The sequence below is a fragment of the Notolabrus celidotus genome, chromosome 12 (genome assembly GCF_009762535.1).
Source record: "Notolabrus celidotus isolate fNotCel1 chromosome 12, fNotCel1.pri, whole genome shotgun sequence".
NCBI classification, from domain to species: Eukaryota; Metazoa; Chordata; class Actinopteri; order Labriformes; family Labridae; genus Notolabrus; species Notolabrus celidotus.
In genome coordinates, this window is record NC_048283.1 from 22,484,102 (window position 1) to 22,499,862 (window position 15,761).

Consider the following 15,761-nt stretch of genomic DNA (forward strand, 5'->3'; position numbering starts at 1 on the left):
AAGATGTATAAAAGGAGGAGGGCTGAGGTCTGAGGAGCAGGAAGCATGATGAAGGCGAGGGGGGAGGAGGGGGAGGCGGGTGGGGAGGCTCGGGTTGCTAGGGGAGAGTGTGTCAGGCTGCTCCTGCTGGAGGCCGGCCTGCGATTGGAGCGACTTGCTGAGCAGCGGAGAGGCGGAAGAGGAGAGAGAGGAGAGAGAGGAGCAGCTAATGAGTATTGTAGGCTGGTTGCTGAGACAGCACCGGGTTTATTTATAGAGCGCTGGCCAGCCAGCCCTTAGATACCAGCAGCGAATCAGCTGACAGAGGAAGAGGGGGCCCCGACCAATGGCGGCATAAGAAGGGGGATGCCAGACTGAGGAAGTGCTGTGAGTGCCTCTCGCTCTCTTAAAGAGACGGTGCAGATTTTTCAGTACTAGGCAGATATTCTCTCTCTCCAGCAGTGTCATATCTGTAAGCAGGCCAGGACCCAGAGCACCAGGCCCTCTGACGCTGATTGGATTACTTCCTGCACCTCATCACACCGCACACAAACACGCACACACATTCAGATCAACACACACACACATTCAGATCAACACACACAGCTTTTGAACAGATATTCAGAGTCTTTGTGAGCTGAGGAACCTTTAATACCAGCAGTGATTCTGTGTGCTCGCTCCCAGTCTCTGTCCTGAATCAGAGTTATGTAAAAGTAGACCTAATTTTAATGCAGACCTGAATTAAACTCTTACTTTGGAGCGCTGGAGCTCTGCTGAGGAGGAAACACTGATAATCTGTGATCAGAGTATAAACAGAAACACCTGATTTAATCCACAGGTCCAGACAAAGAATTCATCTATCACTGCTCTGATCCACAGACAGTAAGAACCTGGATCCTGGGTCGGTCTGTAGAGGACTTTATTTACCTTTATTCATGCAGTGAGTTCCTTTAATTCATCATATGATAAAATAATCTGCCCTGAGCTCAGAGTGAAGCAGAGCTATTTATTGTTTCTGTGATAAATAAACACAGTTCAGATCTCATGAAATCATCAGTTCTCTTATTTAAAGGTATTCAAAGCTCTGCTCTACATGGAGAATCAGGATGCTCACATTTAGCTTCCCTCCTAGCAGTATTTAAAAAAAACAACAACAACAACAAAGAAAGCAATCCACATGTAACATGATAGCAACATGAGTGTAAAAGAAAACATGTCTCTGTTAAAGAACTCATATGACCCTCAGGAACATTATTTAATATTCAAATCTATAAAGACGTTTAGATGTAATTTTGGATTTATTATAAAATCTGGGTGATAATAAACTTTAGTTCACTCAGATTAACACAGTTACACATTCATGCACTTGTTAATGTTAGCAGCGTGCGTGCATCACAGACCTGAACAAGCAGAGTACGATCACTCCCCCATGATGCTTCACTTCATGTCCGTACCTGTCGCTGACTTTCTGAACTTTAGACACGACAGCAGACTCTCCTGTCTCAGCTTTGAGGGTCTGCTCAGACCTCTGACTGGAACACCTCGGCTCTGAAGAGTCCGTCACCACGTGTGGAGGTTTGGTTTAAGTTATTCTTTTTTTTAAAGTTGTATTTTTTGGGCTTTTACACCTTTATTGATAGCGGAGAGGACAGTGGATAGTGTAGGAAACTGGGAGAGACTTGGGGAGTGACATGCGGGTGATTAACCAGCGCAACTTAACCAGTAGGCCAGGTCTGCGCCCCGTTTAAGTTATTCTTGATGGATTATTCTGGATTGAATGTTTCTCACTTTTCAGCGATGAACAAAATGAACACTTGTCACCGGTCTGCATGTTACTGATGATGAATTGATTCAGAACATGATGTAATGATTAAAATATGAGTATTTTTAATGAAACTTAAAACATCTCTGTATAGTGGTGAGGCAGTGTAAGACCGCCACAATGGGCGCTGACATGTTGATCTGGCTGGTCGAGCCTCTAACGTCACCTCGTCTCCTCTAACAGAAACATCAACTCAGCGACTGTGAGGACAGATGCCATGTTTCACAGATGTTTATTTGACCTATGCTGCAGCCTGTCAGCAGGGGGAGCTCTCCAGGTTTTAGGCTCACAGTCTGTTATAGTGTAACGTATCTCATCATGATGTGTTAACAATAGTCCTGAATTCAGCTGGTTGACACCTCTGACATGTGTTCATGTTTAGATCACATCCTGAATGATTTAAAGAGGAGGAGGAGTCTCTCTGTGTGTTCTCTCATCTCTGCTGTGACTGTTTCTGGAAGCTGAGCTGGAGAGTTGTTGATTTAAATGTTAGTTTCAGATATTAAAATGTGGTTTTGAACCAACGATGAGGAGCAGGTCTGTGATGTAGTCTGAGCCTGGTGTGATCAGGTGGTGTCTGTGCGCTCTGATTGACTGCTGTGGATCTCTGATTTATGTTCAATGAAAACTTCTCTTTAACCTCTACCGGCAAAACCTGACAGGTAGTCTCTGCAGAAACAGTTTCATCATTTTATTATCAAATTTAAATAACAGGTTTATCAAAGTTAGTTTAACATGGAGACAGACGTTGGAGCTCCTTTAGTCTTTACGTGTTTCTCTGCAGACTTAAGCGTCGTGTTAGTCTCCTGCTGGAGTTAACTTCAGCTCAGGATGAAGTTGATCTCTCCTCCTGTAGGTCTGTTCCAAACTCCATCACAGAGTGGGCTCAGGCCTCTGTGTGTCTCTGTGTGTCTCTGTGTGTCTCTGTGTGTCTCTGTGTGTCTCTGTGTGTCTCTGTGTGTCTCTGTGTGTCTCTGTGTGTCTCTGTGTGTCTCTGTAACCTGTGTGTTTCAGAGAGGGAGTTTATAAAGTGTCCCTGAGCTGCACACACACAGCACAGGTGTGTGTCCTCTAGGTGAGGAGGAGGGGTCAGAGTGTAGAGAGGGAACGGGTTTAATGGTGTCAGAGTATCGGAGACTGAGTGATGACGATGATAGCGCACGTGCACACACACACACACACACACACACACACACGCACACCACAGATCCACTGAAGTGTCGAACTGAACAAACAGTGACTACCTGCTCTCATGATGCAGCCTCACCTGAAGGTTGGAGGATGATCAGGGAGCAGAAAAACAAAGAATCATCAGGAAGTTTGATTATATGTGTTTGTATCTCTTCCTTTGCTTCAGTGTGACACAGTGAGCTGCAGTGAGCATCAGAGCCGTATCATCATCAGCGTGGCAGAGTGAAGTCTCAGGCTGTAGCTCTGTGACGTATAACTCAGTCTGCTCCTGGTGCATACGTCAGAACTCTGACATGTCTGAGCTCCTCTGCTGCAAACGGAGGGAACAGTGTGTGTGTGTGTGTGTGTGTGTGTGTGTGTGTGCGTGTGTGTAGACCTAATATCCTAAATAATGATCCTTGCATGTTGGCTGATTGACTCGTGGTTTCTGATCATTTGACTTGGCTGAAGTCTCCTTTGCCTTAGATACTGTTGCCGGGTAGAACATGCATGACAAAAAGAAACATGGAGCCTGAAAAAGTGAAGAAGATGATTCATCTCATCAGACAAGTAATTACAAAAGCAAACAGAACAAACTTTACAAGAACCAAAACATGAGAACCAAAACATGAGAACACAACGTTAACTTAATGAGACTCCTTTACAATAAAACTGAGACTGTTACAGAGCTGATAGGCTCACCTTAAAGGTACAGTATGCAGTACTTAAAGGTGCAGTGTGTAGTACTTAAAGGTGCAGTGTGTAGTACTTAAAGATGCAGTGTGTAGTACTTAAAGGTGCAGTGTGTAGTACTTAAAGGTGCAGTGTGTAGTACTTAAAGGTGCAGTGTGTAGTACTTAAAGGTGCAGTGTGTAGTACTTAAAGGTGCAGTGTGTAGTACTTAAAGGTATAGTGTGTAGTACTTAAAGGTGCAGTGTGTAGTACTGAAAGGTGCAGTGTGTAGTACTTAAAGGTGCAGTGTATAGTAATTAAAGGTGCAGTGTGTAGTACTTAAAGGTGCAGTGTATAGTAATTAAAGGTGCAGTGTGTAGTACTTAAAGGTGCAGTGTATAGTAATTAAAGGTGCAGTGTATAGTAATTAAAGGTGCAGTGTGTAGTACTTAAAGGTGCAGTGTATAGTAATTAAAGGTGCAGTGTGTAGTACTTAAAGGTGCAGTGTATAGTAATTAAAGGCGCAGTGTGTAGTACTTAAAGGTGCAGTGTATAGTAATTAAAGGTGCAGTGTGTAGTACTTAAAGGTGCAGTGTGTAGTACTTAAAGGTGCAGTGTATAGTAATTAAAGGTGCAGTGTGTAGTACTTAAAGGTGCAGTGTGTAGCACTTAGAGGTACAGTGTATAGTAATTAAAGGTAAAGTGTGTTTTCTTAGGCGCCATGTCTGTCCCAGGTCTGTCTGACTCCACCCCCTCTGCCTGCTCTCAGTGACTCTGAATTGGACTATACTGATATACAATCAGAGGAGTCCCCCCCTGCTGGACATGAATGGCACTTCTGCAATGACATCACTTTGAAACTAAGAACCTCTGTCAGCTTCTGACCTACAAAATATGGTCCTAATAAAAACAACAACAACAACAATGTTCCTTTTAAATCACCACCTGTGTTGACTGTTTTCCCGTTTTGGACTGTTTGTAAGGCCGGAAACTTCATGAAGCTACCGAAACTTTTTTATACGTGTTTCTGTTTGATGATGTAAAAGGGGCGGGGCTTAACAAAGATGAACTGTGCTGCAGGAGCAGAGCCACAGTTACCGTGTTGTACCGAAAACAGAGGCTAACAAAGACTGTCCAGGTTCACCTGTCTGACCATCTCTCTCCCCCCCCCCTCTCTCTCTCTCTCTCCCTCCCTCCCTCCACAGGTGTTAGCAGCTCAGGATGTCCGCCCACCTCCTCCTCCTCCTCCTCCTCCTCCTCCTCCTCCTCCACTGCCCAGGGCTTCTCCCTCGCTGAGCCAGCCATGACCAGCCAGCACACACATACACACCCCTCCTTCAGCTCCATCCACTCCATGGCCGAGCAGCAGCAGGTAACACACACACACACACACACACACACACACACACACACACACACACACACACACACACACACACACACACACACACACAGAGGAAAGCTTCAGAGTTCACCTGTCTCACCTGTTGGTTGTCATTGCATCACTGCACCACCAGAGGGCAGTGTTAACATGTATTTAAATCAGCGTTGATCTCTGAGGCTGAGTGAGCCCACACAGGACGCCGTTAATAAAGATGAGTTCACATGTTTATGATTTTAAATTAGAGAATAACCAGTTTAAGTTTAAATTTATCCAACAGGTGACTCCTCCCCCCCTCTCTGGATCAGCAGTCAGGTGTATCAGCATCTCAGCGTTAAGTTAATCAAGACCAGCTGCTGATGGCGTTACACGGCACATTATTTGAGTTGGTGTTTGTCATCAGGACAAATATTGACCGATGTATCCTCATACTGGATCTTATCAGACTGATTTTAAAATCTAAAACTGTGCACACCACGACAGCACGCAGAGAATCCACAGGTAACCTCACCTGTCAGGTCCAGCTGACAGAGGCCGGGCTTAGACAGATGAAGGGTTTGAAATCAAAGCGAACAGCCAATCAGCTCCAAGTTCTGACTTTATTTACAGAGCCTTAAGTTAATGGTGATATGACCTTCTGAGCCGGAGATGTTTCCAAACTGATAGATCAATCATTTAAATTCAGACTGATTGACAGATTTAAGAACCCTAAAGATGGCGTTGCTGTGTTGGAGATGCTGACCTAATTTAAGTTTTAAACAAAGTAAAAACAGGCGAAGAGGGTGGCTCCAACACACCCACCTATCAATCAAAGAGGCTACACCCCCAATGATACTAATCTATGGTTAACCCTCAGCTTTAAAGGGGACATATCACGCTTTTTTCATCAATATATATTGGTCTAAGAGGTCCCCAAAACATGTCTTAAAAGTTTCTGCTCAAAAAAACACTTTGAAATCAGATTTTGGCATGCCTGAAAAGCCCTCTTCTTCAGCCCTCCTCAGAACACTCTGTTTTCTCTCTGACCACGCCCCCTCAGGAAGTGGATGTGCCCTCGGCTCTCCAGCACGTTGATCTAATGTTTACATGTTGGCTGAATATACACGGCTGCTCACAGATCGCTTTACTTCAACCCTCTGAATCTGATCCAGAATCTGATTCTGACGGAGAGGCGCCTGCAGCAGGACCTTTCTGAAGGATTGGTCACAGATTTAGTGTTTCTTGTTGTTTTATTTATCAGTATGTAGACATGTGTCTTGGTACACAGCTACGAACATGTAGCTATGTGGCTATGCTAACTAGCGCTAGCACTTATCCATGATAAATAAAAATCATCCACTAGATCTTCAAATCTGCAGACGTGGGGAGTAAAACCGACCTCTGCCAGAAAGGCAGCAGGACCTTTCTGAACAATTGGTCACAGATTCTGTGTTTTTTTATGTTTTATTTGTCAGTATGTAGACGTGTGTCTTGGTACACAGCTACAGCTACAGCTACAGCTACAGCTACAGCTACAGCTACAGCTACAGCTACAGCTACGACATGTAGCTGTGTAGCTATGCTAACTAGCGCTAGCACTTTTCCATGGAAAATAAAAATCATCCACTAGATCTTCAAATCTGCAGACGTGGGGAGTAAAACCGACCTTTGTGTTTATTAAGACAGCCTACAACTAGCATGCCTCCCTCCTACGGAGAAGTTGAGTTGTATTTTATACAGTCTATGGGCTGAACAAGCTCCGAGCTCTGACTTCCTGTTACAGACCAGATATTGTTGTGACGTAACAAAAACACAGAAGTCTGAAACGGCTCGTTTCACACACATTTACAGAAAGGTGCAGAAATCAAAACAGGGGCAGAATGGATTTTTTTCATTCTCGGGGGGTTTGTAGACATGCCAGGGAAACATATTTCAGGTAAAGAACCATTAAAAAGTCGATTTTGCATGATATGTCACCTTTAATATAATCAGGTCTGACCCTGTGCAGAGGGTATGAATAAAGCAAAGGGGGCTCATGAGGATTCTAGAGACTGCCTCATGTGGACACTGGAGGAACTTCACCTTTTTTGCACTTCTGCATCGGCTCCATTTCTCCACGCCTGAGGCTTCTGCTTGGCATCCCCTCTGCTCGCAGAGGTTATATTCAGTGTTCTTCAGAGTGAATCGATCACTCTAATATTTCATTATCAGGTGTAAACATTCAGGTAAACAGATCCCCCTTCAGGATTACCTGTCACTGACTCAGACTCTGGTGCTGCAGGAGATTTTAAACACAGCAGAACAAACAAAAGGTTAAAGGTCATCAGTGTGAGCTTGTGTACCTGTGTGGTCAGGTGTTGGTGTTTCCTGAACTGTGTCTGAAGGTGTGCTCCTCTCTGCAGGTGCTATCTGATATGACCATACTCCAGCGGAGGATCCCCCCCAGTTTCCGAGACCCTGCCAGCGCCCCCCTGAGGAAACTCTCTGTAGACCTCATCAAAACTTACAAGCACATCAATGAGGTGGGTTTGAGACTCAACACGTTTCAGTGTTGACCTGCAGATGTGTGATCTTACCGTGACTCTAACCTGTCCTCTTACCTGTGCAGGTGTACTATACTAAGAAGAAGCGGCGTGCCCAGCAGGTCCCTCCAGAGGACAGCAGCACCAAGAAGGAGAGGAAGGTCTACAACGATGGCTACGACGACGACAACTACGACTACATTGTCAAAAATGGAGAAAAGTGGCTGGACCGCTATGAGATCGACTCGCTGATCGGGAAGGGCTCCTTCGGACAGGTCAGGGACCCGAAAGATTCAGAGTTTAAAGCTTCAGAGTGTAAAGTGTTTAAAGCTTCAGTGTAAAGTGTTTAAAGCTTCAGAGTTTAAAGTGTTTAAAGCTTCAGAGTTTTAAATGTTTAAAGATTAAGAGTTTTAAAGGTTTAAAGATTCAGAGTTTTAAAGGTTTAAAGATTCAGAGTTTAAAGATTCAGAGTTAAAAGTGTTTAAAGCTTCAGAGTTTAAAGTGTTTTAAGCTTCAGAGTTTAGAGTTTCACAATTTAAAGCTTCAGAGTTTAAAGCTTCAGAGTTATTAGCTTTAAAGTTTAGAGCTTCAGAGTTGAAAGCTTCAGAGTTTAAAGCTTCAGAATTTAAAGCTTCAAAGTTTTAAAGCTTCAGAGTTTAGAGCTTCAGAGTTTAAAGCTTCAGAGTTTAGAGGTTCAGAGTTTAAAGCTTCAGAATTTAAAACTTTAGAGTTTAAAGCTTCAGAGATTAAAGCTTCAGAGTTTAGAGCTTCAGTGTTTAAAGCTTCAGAATTTAGAGCTTCAGAGTTTAAAGCTTCAGAATTTAGAGCTTCAGAGTTTAAAGCTTCAGAGTTTTAAGCTTCAGAGTTTAGAGCTTCAGAGTTTCAGAGTCTGTTTCTTTGTGAGAGGAGAAGCTAAAGCTAACTCTGAAACACGTCTCCTCTGTTTGGTCTGGTTTGTTGTAACATCTATGAACAGATGTTCATACGGGGACATGTGTTGTTAAAGTGTGTGTTTCTAATGTGTGTGTTTCTGCTCTGTGTGTGTGTGCAGGTGGTGAAAGCCTACGACCACCACGAGCAGGAGTGGGTTGCCATCAAGATCATAAAGAACAAAAAGGCTTTTCTAAACCAGGCTCAGATTGAACTTCGCCTGCTGGAGCTCATGAACAAGCATGACACTGAGATGAAATATTACATAGGTAAGACAGACAAACAGACAGACAGACACACACACACGTTTTATACTCATGAACATGTTGCAGACAGAAGGTGTGCCAGCAGAGGGCGCTGTAGGACAGTAGAGACTCATGCTGGAGGTCTGTAGCTCCTTCCTCTCATGTTCAGAGCTGATCTGAGTTCATCTATGTCGACAGAAGAAATATGATACTTTAACTTTAACAAAACAACAAAAAGTGTCGACATGTTCATTCATTGGTCGAGCTCGTAAACTCTGCAAGTTCTTTCTTTTCAAGCTGAACTGTCTGGATGAGGAGACGTCTGGATGTTAATCTGAAGACGTCATGATCACTGTTTCTAATCTTAACTTCTCTCCCCTTGATCTCTCTGCCCCTCTGTCTCTGTGTGTGTGTGCGTGTGTGTGTGTGTGTGTGTGCGTGTGTGCGCGTGTGTGTGCGTGTGCAGTCCACCTGAAGCGTCACTTTATGTTTAGGAACCATCTGTGTTTGGTGTTTGAGTTGTTGAGCTACAACCTGTACGATCTGCTGAGGAACACCAACTTCAGAGGAGTCTCCCTCAACCTCACCAGGAAGTTTGCACAGCAGCTCTGCACAGGTGTGTGCACAGACACACACTTCAGACACACACACACACACACACACACACACACACACACACACACACACACACACACACACACACACACACACACACACACACACACACTCTGCACAAACACACACTATACAGGGTGAAGATGATGGTGGTCTGCCCTCTAGTGGCCAACAGAGGACTCACACAGGACAAAGGACTCCATTTAACAAACATGGAGATGAGTTTAATCTGAGAAACGCAGGTTCACTAGAAGTTAAAGATGTTACGTGTTCCATCTTCATGAAGGTAAAATATGAAACATGAGGCGTTAAAATAAAAGTGACGTATTTTTGTCCGCAGCGTTATTATTCCTGGCCACACCTGAGCTGTCAATCATCCACTGCGACCTGAAACCAGAGAACATCCTGCTGTGTAACCCCAAAAGATCTGCCATCAAGATCGTCGACTTCGGATCCTCCTGTCAGCTCGGACAGAGGGTGAGCACACACACACACACACACACACACACACACGCACACACGCACACACACACACACACACACACACACACACACACACACACACAATGAGATGTAATGAGACGGACAGCTTCAGCTTAATAAACTGATAGAAAAACACTCTGAGAGCAGAGACAGTAAAGTCTTAAAACACAACAGAGCGAGGATCTTATTTATTATCTCAGCGTCAGTATGAAGGAGTCATTTTCTGAATGAGCAGGGACAGATGCCGATGGCGCCTCACGGTGGACAGAGACAGAAACAGCAGGCAGTCTAACCTGAGAGTCTCAGAGCTTCATGTAAATGGAAGAGATCAGAGGTGGATCACATGTTGACCTCTCTCCTCCTCCTCCTCCTCAGATCTATCAGTACATCCAGAGCAGGTTCTACCGCTCTCCGGAGGTGCTGCTGGGGATGCCGTATGACCTGGCCATCGACATGTGGTCTCTGGGCTGCATCCTGGTGGAGATGCACACAGGAGAGCCTCTGTTCAGCGGCTCCAACGAGGTGAGGACACAATCCGCTGTAGCAGAGCCGCGCCATGACTCCCTTCATATGAACGTTCACAGTGATAACGTGTTCAAAGCATGTTAAAGAACTTCCTGCGTGTGTGTGTGTTTCCAGGTCGACCAGATGAATAAAATAGTGGAGGTGTTGGGGGTTCCTCCCAGCCACATGCTGGACGCTGCTCCTAAAGCCAGGAAGTATTTTGACAAACTGTCGGACGGTCTGTGGACGGTCAAGAAGAACAAAGACATCAAGAAGGTACGGAGAGCCTGAGAGGAGGAGGAGGGGCACTGTGCGCCTGTGCCGGAGCAGAGTGTGTTCATGCTTCATGTGTGTGTGTTTCAGGAGTACAAGCCCCCGGCCACGCGGCGTCTTCATGAGATTTTGGGGGTGGAGACCGGGGGTCCAGGGGGACGGAGAGCAGGAGAACCAGGACACGCCCCCTGTGACTACCTGAAGTTCAAAGGTGAGTTGCTCTTTAATATCTGATCACTATGAGAGGGTTTAATGTTTAAAAATGCACTTTCATAAATCTGATTTCACTGACCAAATCCCCCTAACCCTGGTCCTGGTCCTGTCTCGTCCCTGCTTCAGACCTGATCCTGCGCATGCTGGACTATGACCCCAAAAGCCGCATCACCCCGTTCTACGCCCTGCAGCACAACTTCTTCAAGAAGACGACAGACGAAGGAACCAACACCAGTTCATCCACATCCACCTCTCCTGCCATGGACCACTCCCACTCCACCTCCACCACCAGCTCCGTCTCCAGCTCCGGTCAGTGCACACACACACACACACACACACACACACACACACACACACACACACGCTCTCCTCCAGCAGCTTTGTGTATTGAATCTTGATCTTGGTGTCTCCGTCTCTCTGCAGGTGGCTCCAGTGGTTCTTCCAATGACAACCGTAACTACCGCTACAGTAACCGCTACTACAACTCTGCTGTTACACATTCAGACTATGAGATGACCAGCCCTCAGGTACACACACTCTACACACACACTGCACACACACTCTACACACACTCTACACACACACACACTCAGTCTACACACACCGTGCATTAAGTTGTAGATTACATTTAGGAGGTTTTCAGGAGGAAGAAACGTCAGGGGCTCTGCAGTGATAATCTGAATCTGTCTTAGGAGTGAGGAGACAAGGAGATAAGGTTTCATGCCTATGACAAGATGTTTATGGCACCAGCTCCAGACCTTTGACTTAAGTTCCTTCAGCCCGTCCGTGTCGTTCTCTTTCTAAGCTGCTGCAGGAGGCTCGACGCTCGTCACGACATGCCAGCTCCTCATAAAGTGAAGCCAAAACCTTGCAGAGGTTTTCAAGAGCACCACAGATTTTAGGTTCAACATGGCCGTCACAACTTTATATCATGTAGAGGCTGAAATCCTGATAATGATTCATGTTTGAGTTATTGTGCAGCCTGAGCTTCAAGGTCCAAAGACTCAAGAGGGACCAGCCGGAGCGTCGGCTGCAACTAACAAACTATCATCATCCAGATCCTTAAGATCCTTAAGAGCCTTCTGTTCATCTTTAGATCATACTTGAGGTCCTAAAGAGGATGCCTCTCACCACTGTCTGTCTGTCTGTCTGTGTGTGTGTGTTTTGTGTGTGTGTGTGTGGGTGTGGGTGTGGGTGTGGGTGTATGCGTGCGTGCGTGTGTGTGTGTGGTCCCTCAGGCTCCCGCCCAGCAGCAGATGAGGATGTGGCCGGGCAGTGAAGGTGGAGGTGGGGGTCAGGACCCAGCATACACCCAGTTGCTGCTCCACAAGCCGGCCGCCTCCCAGCAACACCAGCGCCACTTCCTGGACCAGCCCCACCACCCCCACCCCACCTACTCCCACCACGGGAATGGTGGGCGTGGCCTGCGGCAGAGCGGGCAGACGGGCATCGGCGGTGGGGGGGGCCAGCAGGGATCCTCGCCCCAGATGAGTGACAGCATGGATGTGGGCGTGTCCCTCGGGCTGCACCACCTCGGGGCGGTGTCTTCCATGGAGGCGTCTCAGTTCGGCTCGGCCTCGCTGCCCCTCGCTCTGCCCATCGGACTGTCCGCCTTCCGGACTCGGACGGCCCCCACCGCCCCGGGGCCGCAAGCCCCGCCCCCCGAGGACTACTACCCCGCCTCCAACAACAATAACCCCGCCGCGGGGGGCCGAGGGAGGCCGGACTCAGACGAGGGGCCGGCCAACTCTTGATAAAACCTGAACCATGCCCTAAAGCCATACGATTTTAACTACAACTACTACGAGTCCACACACACGCCGAGTCAGAGACTCGAGGAGAACTGATGCTGCAGGAGACAGTTTGTACTGCATGAGAGGAGGAGGAGGAGGAGGAAGAGGAGGAGGAGGAGGAGGAGCAGGATCGGGAGCAGAGGAGGATGCTGGGAAAACTCTCCTTTATCTGGTTTTAGTTTGTTGTCTTCTGTTGGGCTGGAGAGGATGATTGTGACGAGTTTGTTTTTATTCATATTATTATTATTGTTGTTTAATATTCTGAGTTTCTCTCCGCTGTGAGGAGGCGTGTGTTCTTTGGTTGTTGTTTGAAGCCTGGAGAGGAGGAGGAGGAGGAGGAAGAGGGGGCGAGGGAGGAGCCGTGTTCACCGTCACACTGGTTCATATTACTGCAGTCTTAACACACACACACACACACACACACACACACACACACACACACACACACACACACACACACACACACACACACACACACACACATATACACATACACATACACATGAAGGAGACAGCGCCGTGTGGTTCAGGACTTCTTCTTCTGCGTGTCCTCCCTCTGGCGGGGGGAGCGGGGGAGGAGGTGGAGGGAAGAGGAGGTGACAGGACACTGAAGCCCTCCGTGCGCTCACACAGATCTCCTCCTCCTCCTCCTCGTCCTCCCCGCTCCTCCTCTCTTCCTCCTCTCCTCCTCCTCCTCCTCCTCCGGCTGCGTTCCTCCTCCAGACAGCTCCTCCTCTCTGTGCTGCTAATCACCATGACAACTGGTCCGGATTGCTGCTAAAGATCCAACACAGATCAATAAAGAAATAAAAGAAATAGAAACAGAATAAAAACTTTTTAACCCTTCTGCTTAAGAGAAAAGGATAAAGTAAGAACCACTGCATCTCAATGTATTTATTACTATTTAACATGAAAAAACAAACTGAAAGTAACCCTTTTTTCTGCTCTTCTTTGTTTGGTTGCCTTCTTTCTGCAGGTGAGCTCTGATTGGCTATTGTAACAGTGACAGTAACTGGTGACATGGGAATGACACCGGTTGTGGGGGCTGGGTGGAGGGGAGGGGTCGGGGCAAAATAAAGTTGGATATATAATAAGAATAAAGAGTATACTTTTGCACACCAAAGTCAAACAAACACCAGATCTCCGCTTTTCTTCCTGCTGCTCGCATCCAACACCTCATGACATCACTTCCTGTCAGCATGAAGATCAGCGACAGGTCGCAGGGGGGGCGGGCACACCTGAGGAACTAACAGATTAATACTCAGATTATTCTCCACAAGACTGTAATCCGACATGACCGACCAGAGAGCAGACCACCAATCACCAGCAGGCTGTTAGACACACACACACTCTCTCGCACACACACATACACACACACACTCTCTCTCTCACACACACACACACTCTCACACGGGGTGCCTGGTGTCTACCTGACAGTTAAGTGAAGGATGATGATCAACAACCGGGTCGCTTTATGAAACAGATCTTAACACTCTGAAGGATTCTGTCTCACGTGACCTCTCGTGGTCGCAGGTTGATCAGTTGACCGTGGAACAGGCTGATGTTACCGTGTAGCTCCTCCTCTGTTTGAGTCCTGGATGGAGATAAAGAAATGCTGGTTCAGAGGTGGATTGAAGGTTCATAGATGTCGAGCAGAAGGCTCTCCACAGTGAGGACGTGAGTCTCCTCCTTGGTGTCAGACTTTGGGTTGAGCTCAGTTTCAGTGTTTTCAGCATACTGAGATTTATTTCCAACCATGCTAACTAAACTGCTAACCATGCTAACATATTACCTGGCTATCAACTGCAGACAAACATGTTGACCATCAGTTTTGGTCCGCTCATGCAGCATCGTCATCTCTCTCTCAGTCAGTCCTGTAACTTTTCAATTTGATCAGAATCTCTTTCTTTCAGCTCCTCGTGTTAAATCATCCCTCGTTCCTCTCTTCTTCTTCTGTCCACTGCTGACTGTTCAGCCGGTAACCTCGATCTAAAGTTTGGTGCTCTTCAAATAAACGGAGGGTAATATGTAAAATATCAGAAACTGAATTTTTGTCATCAGGCAGAGGGGAAGTGTGCTGTGACTCCGTTCCCAGCTTTGATTTGTTGTGTGTGATAAGATTGTCCCTGACATCACTCTCACTATTCAGAGCTAATGAGCAGTATGGGGTTTGGACCAATCAGGATCAAGTATTCAACACAGCCAGGTGATTCTGAATAACTGTGAAAAGGTACACGGAGCCACATGTCTGATGTATGTGTATTGTGTTTCAGAGGAATGTGGCACATGGGGCACTTTTGACAGGTGCTGGTAAGAACTGAAGTTCTGAAACGTTCCTTTAAAGCAGCGCGGAGGCTTTAACGGGTATGGAGCTGGGATGGAAAGAGATCTTTCCCAGACTGAACTCTGCAAAGGTTCTCAAAAACCTGCTTCAGAACATCTTTGTTTTAGAATATGGTAACGTGGTCTAACGTTAAAACCTGTGCTGATCTTAAACTGTGGAGGCAGAGCGTCCTCCATCGATTGTTTTATGTGATCTGACTGAAGGTGTCTGATCATCACAGAATATTTCTGTTCAAAGAGAAAACTAAAAGAAGATGATTCACCTTCTTTTTTAGTTTCAGTGTCATGTTCTCTGAGCAGGTGAAGAGAAACAACATCTGCTTTAAAGCTCTCAGGAGGAGTTTCTATCTGAAGAAAGAGACTGAACTTATCCTGATGCCTCCTTATGAGCTACAAACTCAATCAGTTTCAATCAATCCTCATTTCTTTAAGTTTATCTTTGATCTCTGATGGAGTCAGAGCGTCGCTGTCAGGCTGGATAATCAGCAGACTTAAAGCTTGCTGCAGACACAGACTGATTAAAGGTTCACTGAGTGATACATCTAACTGTTAGAGACAGAAGGAGGAGAGTCTTCATCAGGAAACACCCCACACGAACACAAGATCAGCACAGAGAGGAGAGCTGTGTTCACAGGGGGCGCCAAAATCAACACAAACCAAAGATCCTCAGAGCAACTATGAGACTCTCTCACAGTCCCATCAGCTGCATCATCAGAGAACAAATATACTTATTAAATAAATCCATACGTTTTTATTACCTGTCCTCATGTGCACGGAAAGAGATTTAAAAAAGGTAACTGACTGAGTAAAGATGGAGTAAAGGATGAAGATGAAAGC

At 46.2% G+C, this 15,761-nt stretch overlaps 1 protein-coding gene across 2 annotated transcripts in view; it reads left to right on the forward strand.

The window, feature by feature from the left end:
• dyrk1b (dual-specificity tyrosine-(Y)-phosphorylation regulated kinase 1B) overlaps positions 1-13,456 on the forward strand; it is a 42,533-nt gene extending 29,077 nt beyond the window's left edge. For both annotated transcript variants that reach the window (XM_034697067.1, XM_034697066.1), the window contains exons 2-13: positions 4,849-5,015; positions 7,406-7,525; positions 7,612-7,800; positions 8,577-8,724; positions 9,167-9,316; positions 9,656-9,792; positions 10,174-10,320; positions 10,438-10,578; positions 10,666-10,786; positions 10,915-11,097; positions 11,212-11,315; positions 12,027-13,456. In XM_034697067.1, the coding sequence (XP_034552958.1) occupies positions 4,947-5,015; positions 7,406-7,525; positions 7,612-7,800; positions 8,577-8,724; positions 9,167-9,316; positions 9,656-9,792; positions 10,174-10,320; positions 10,438-10,578; positions 10,666-10,786; positions 10,915-11,097; positions 11,212-11,315; positions 12,027-12,542 (2,025 nt within the window). In that variant the 5' untranslated portion in view covers positions 4,849-4,946 and the 3' untranslated portion in view covers positions 12,543-13,456. The remainder of the gene's footprint in view (positions 1-4,848; positions 5,016-7,405; positions 7,526-7,611; positions 7,801-8,576; positions 8,725-9,166; positions 9,317-9,655; positions 9,793-10,173; positions 10,321-10,437; positions 10,579-10,665; positions 10,787-10,914; positions 11,098-11,211; positions 11,316-12,026) is intronic.
• Positions 13,457-15,761: the final 2,305 nt, after the last annotated feature.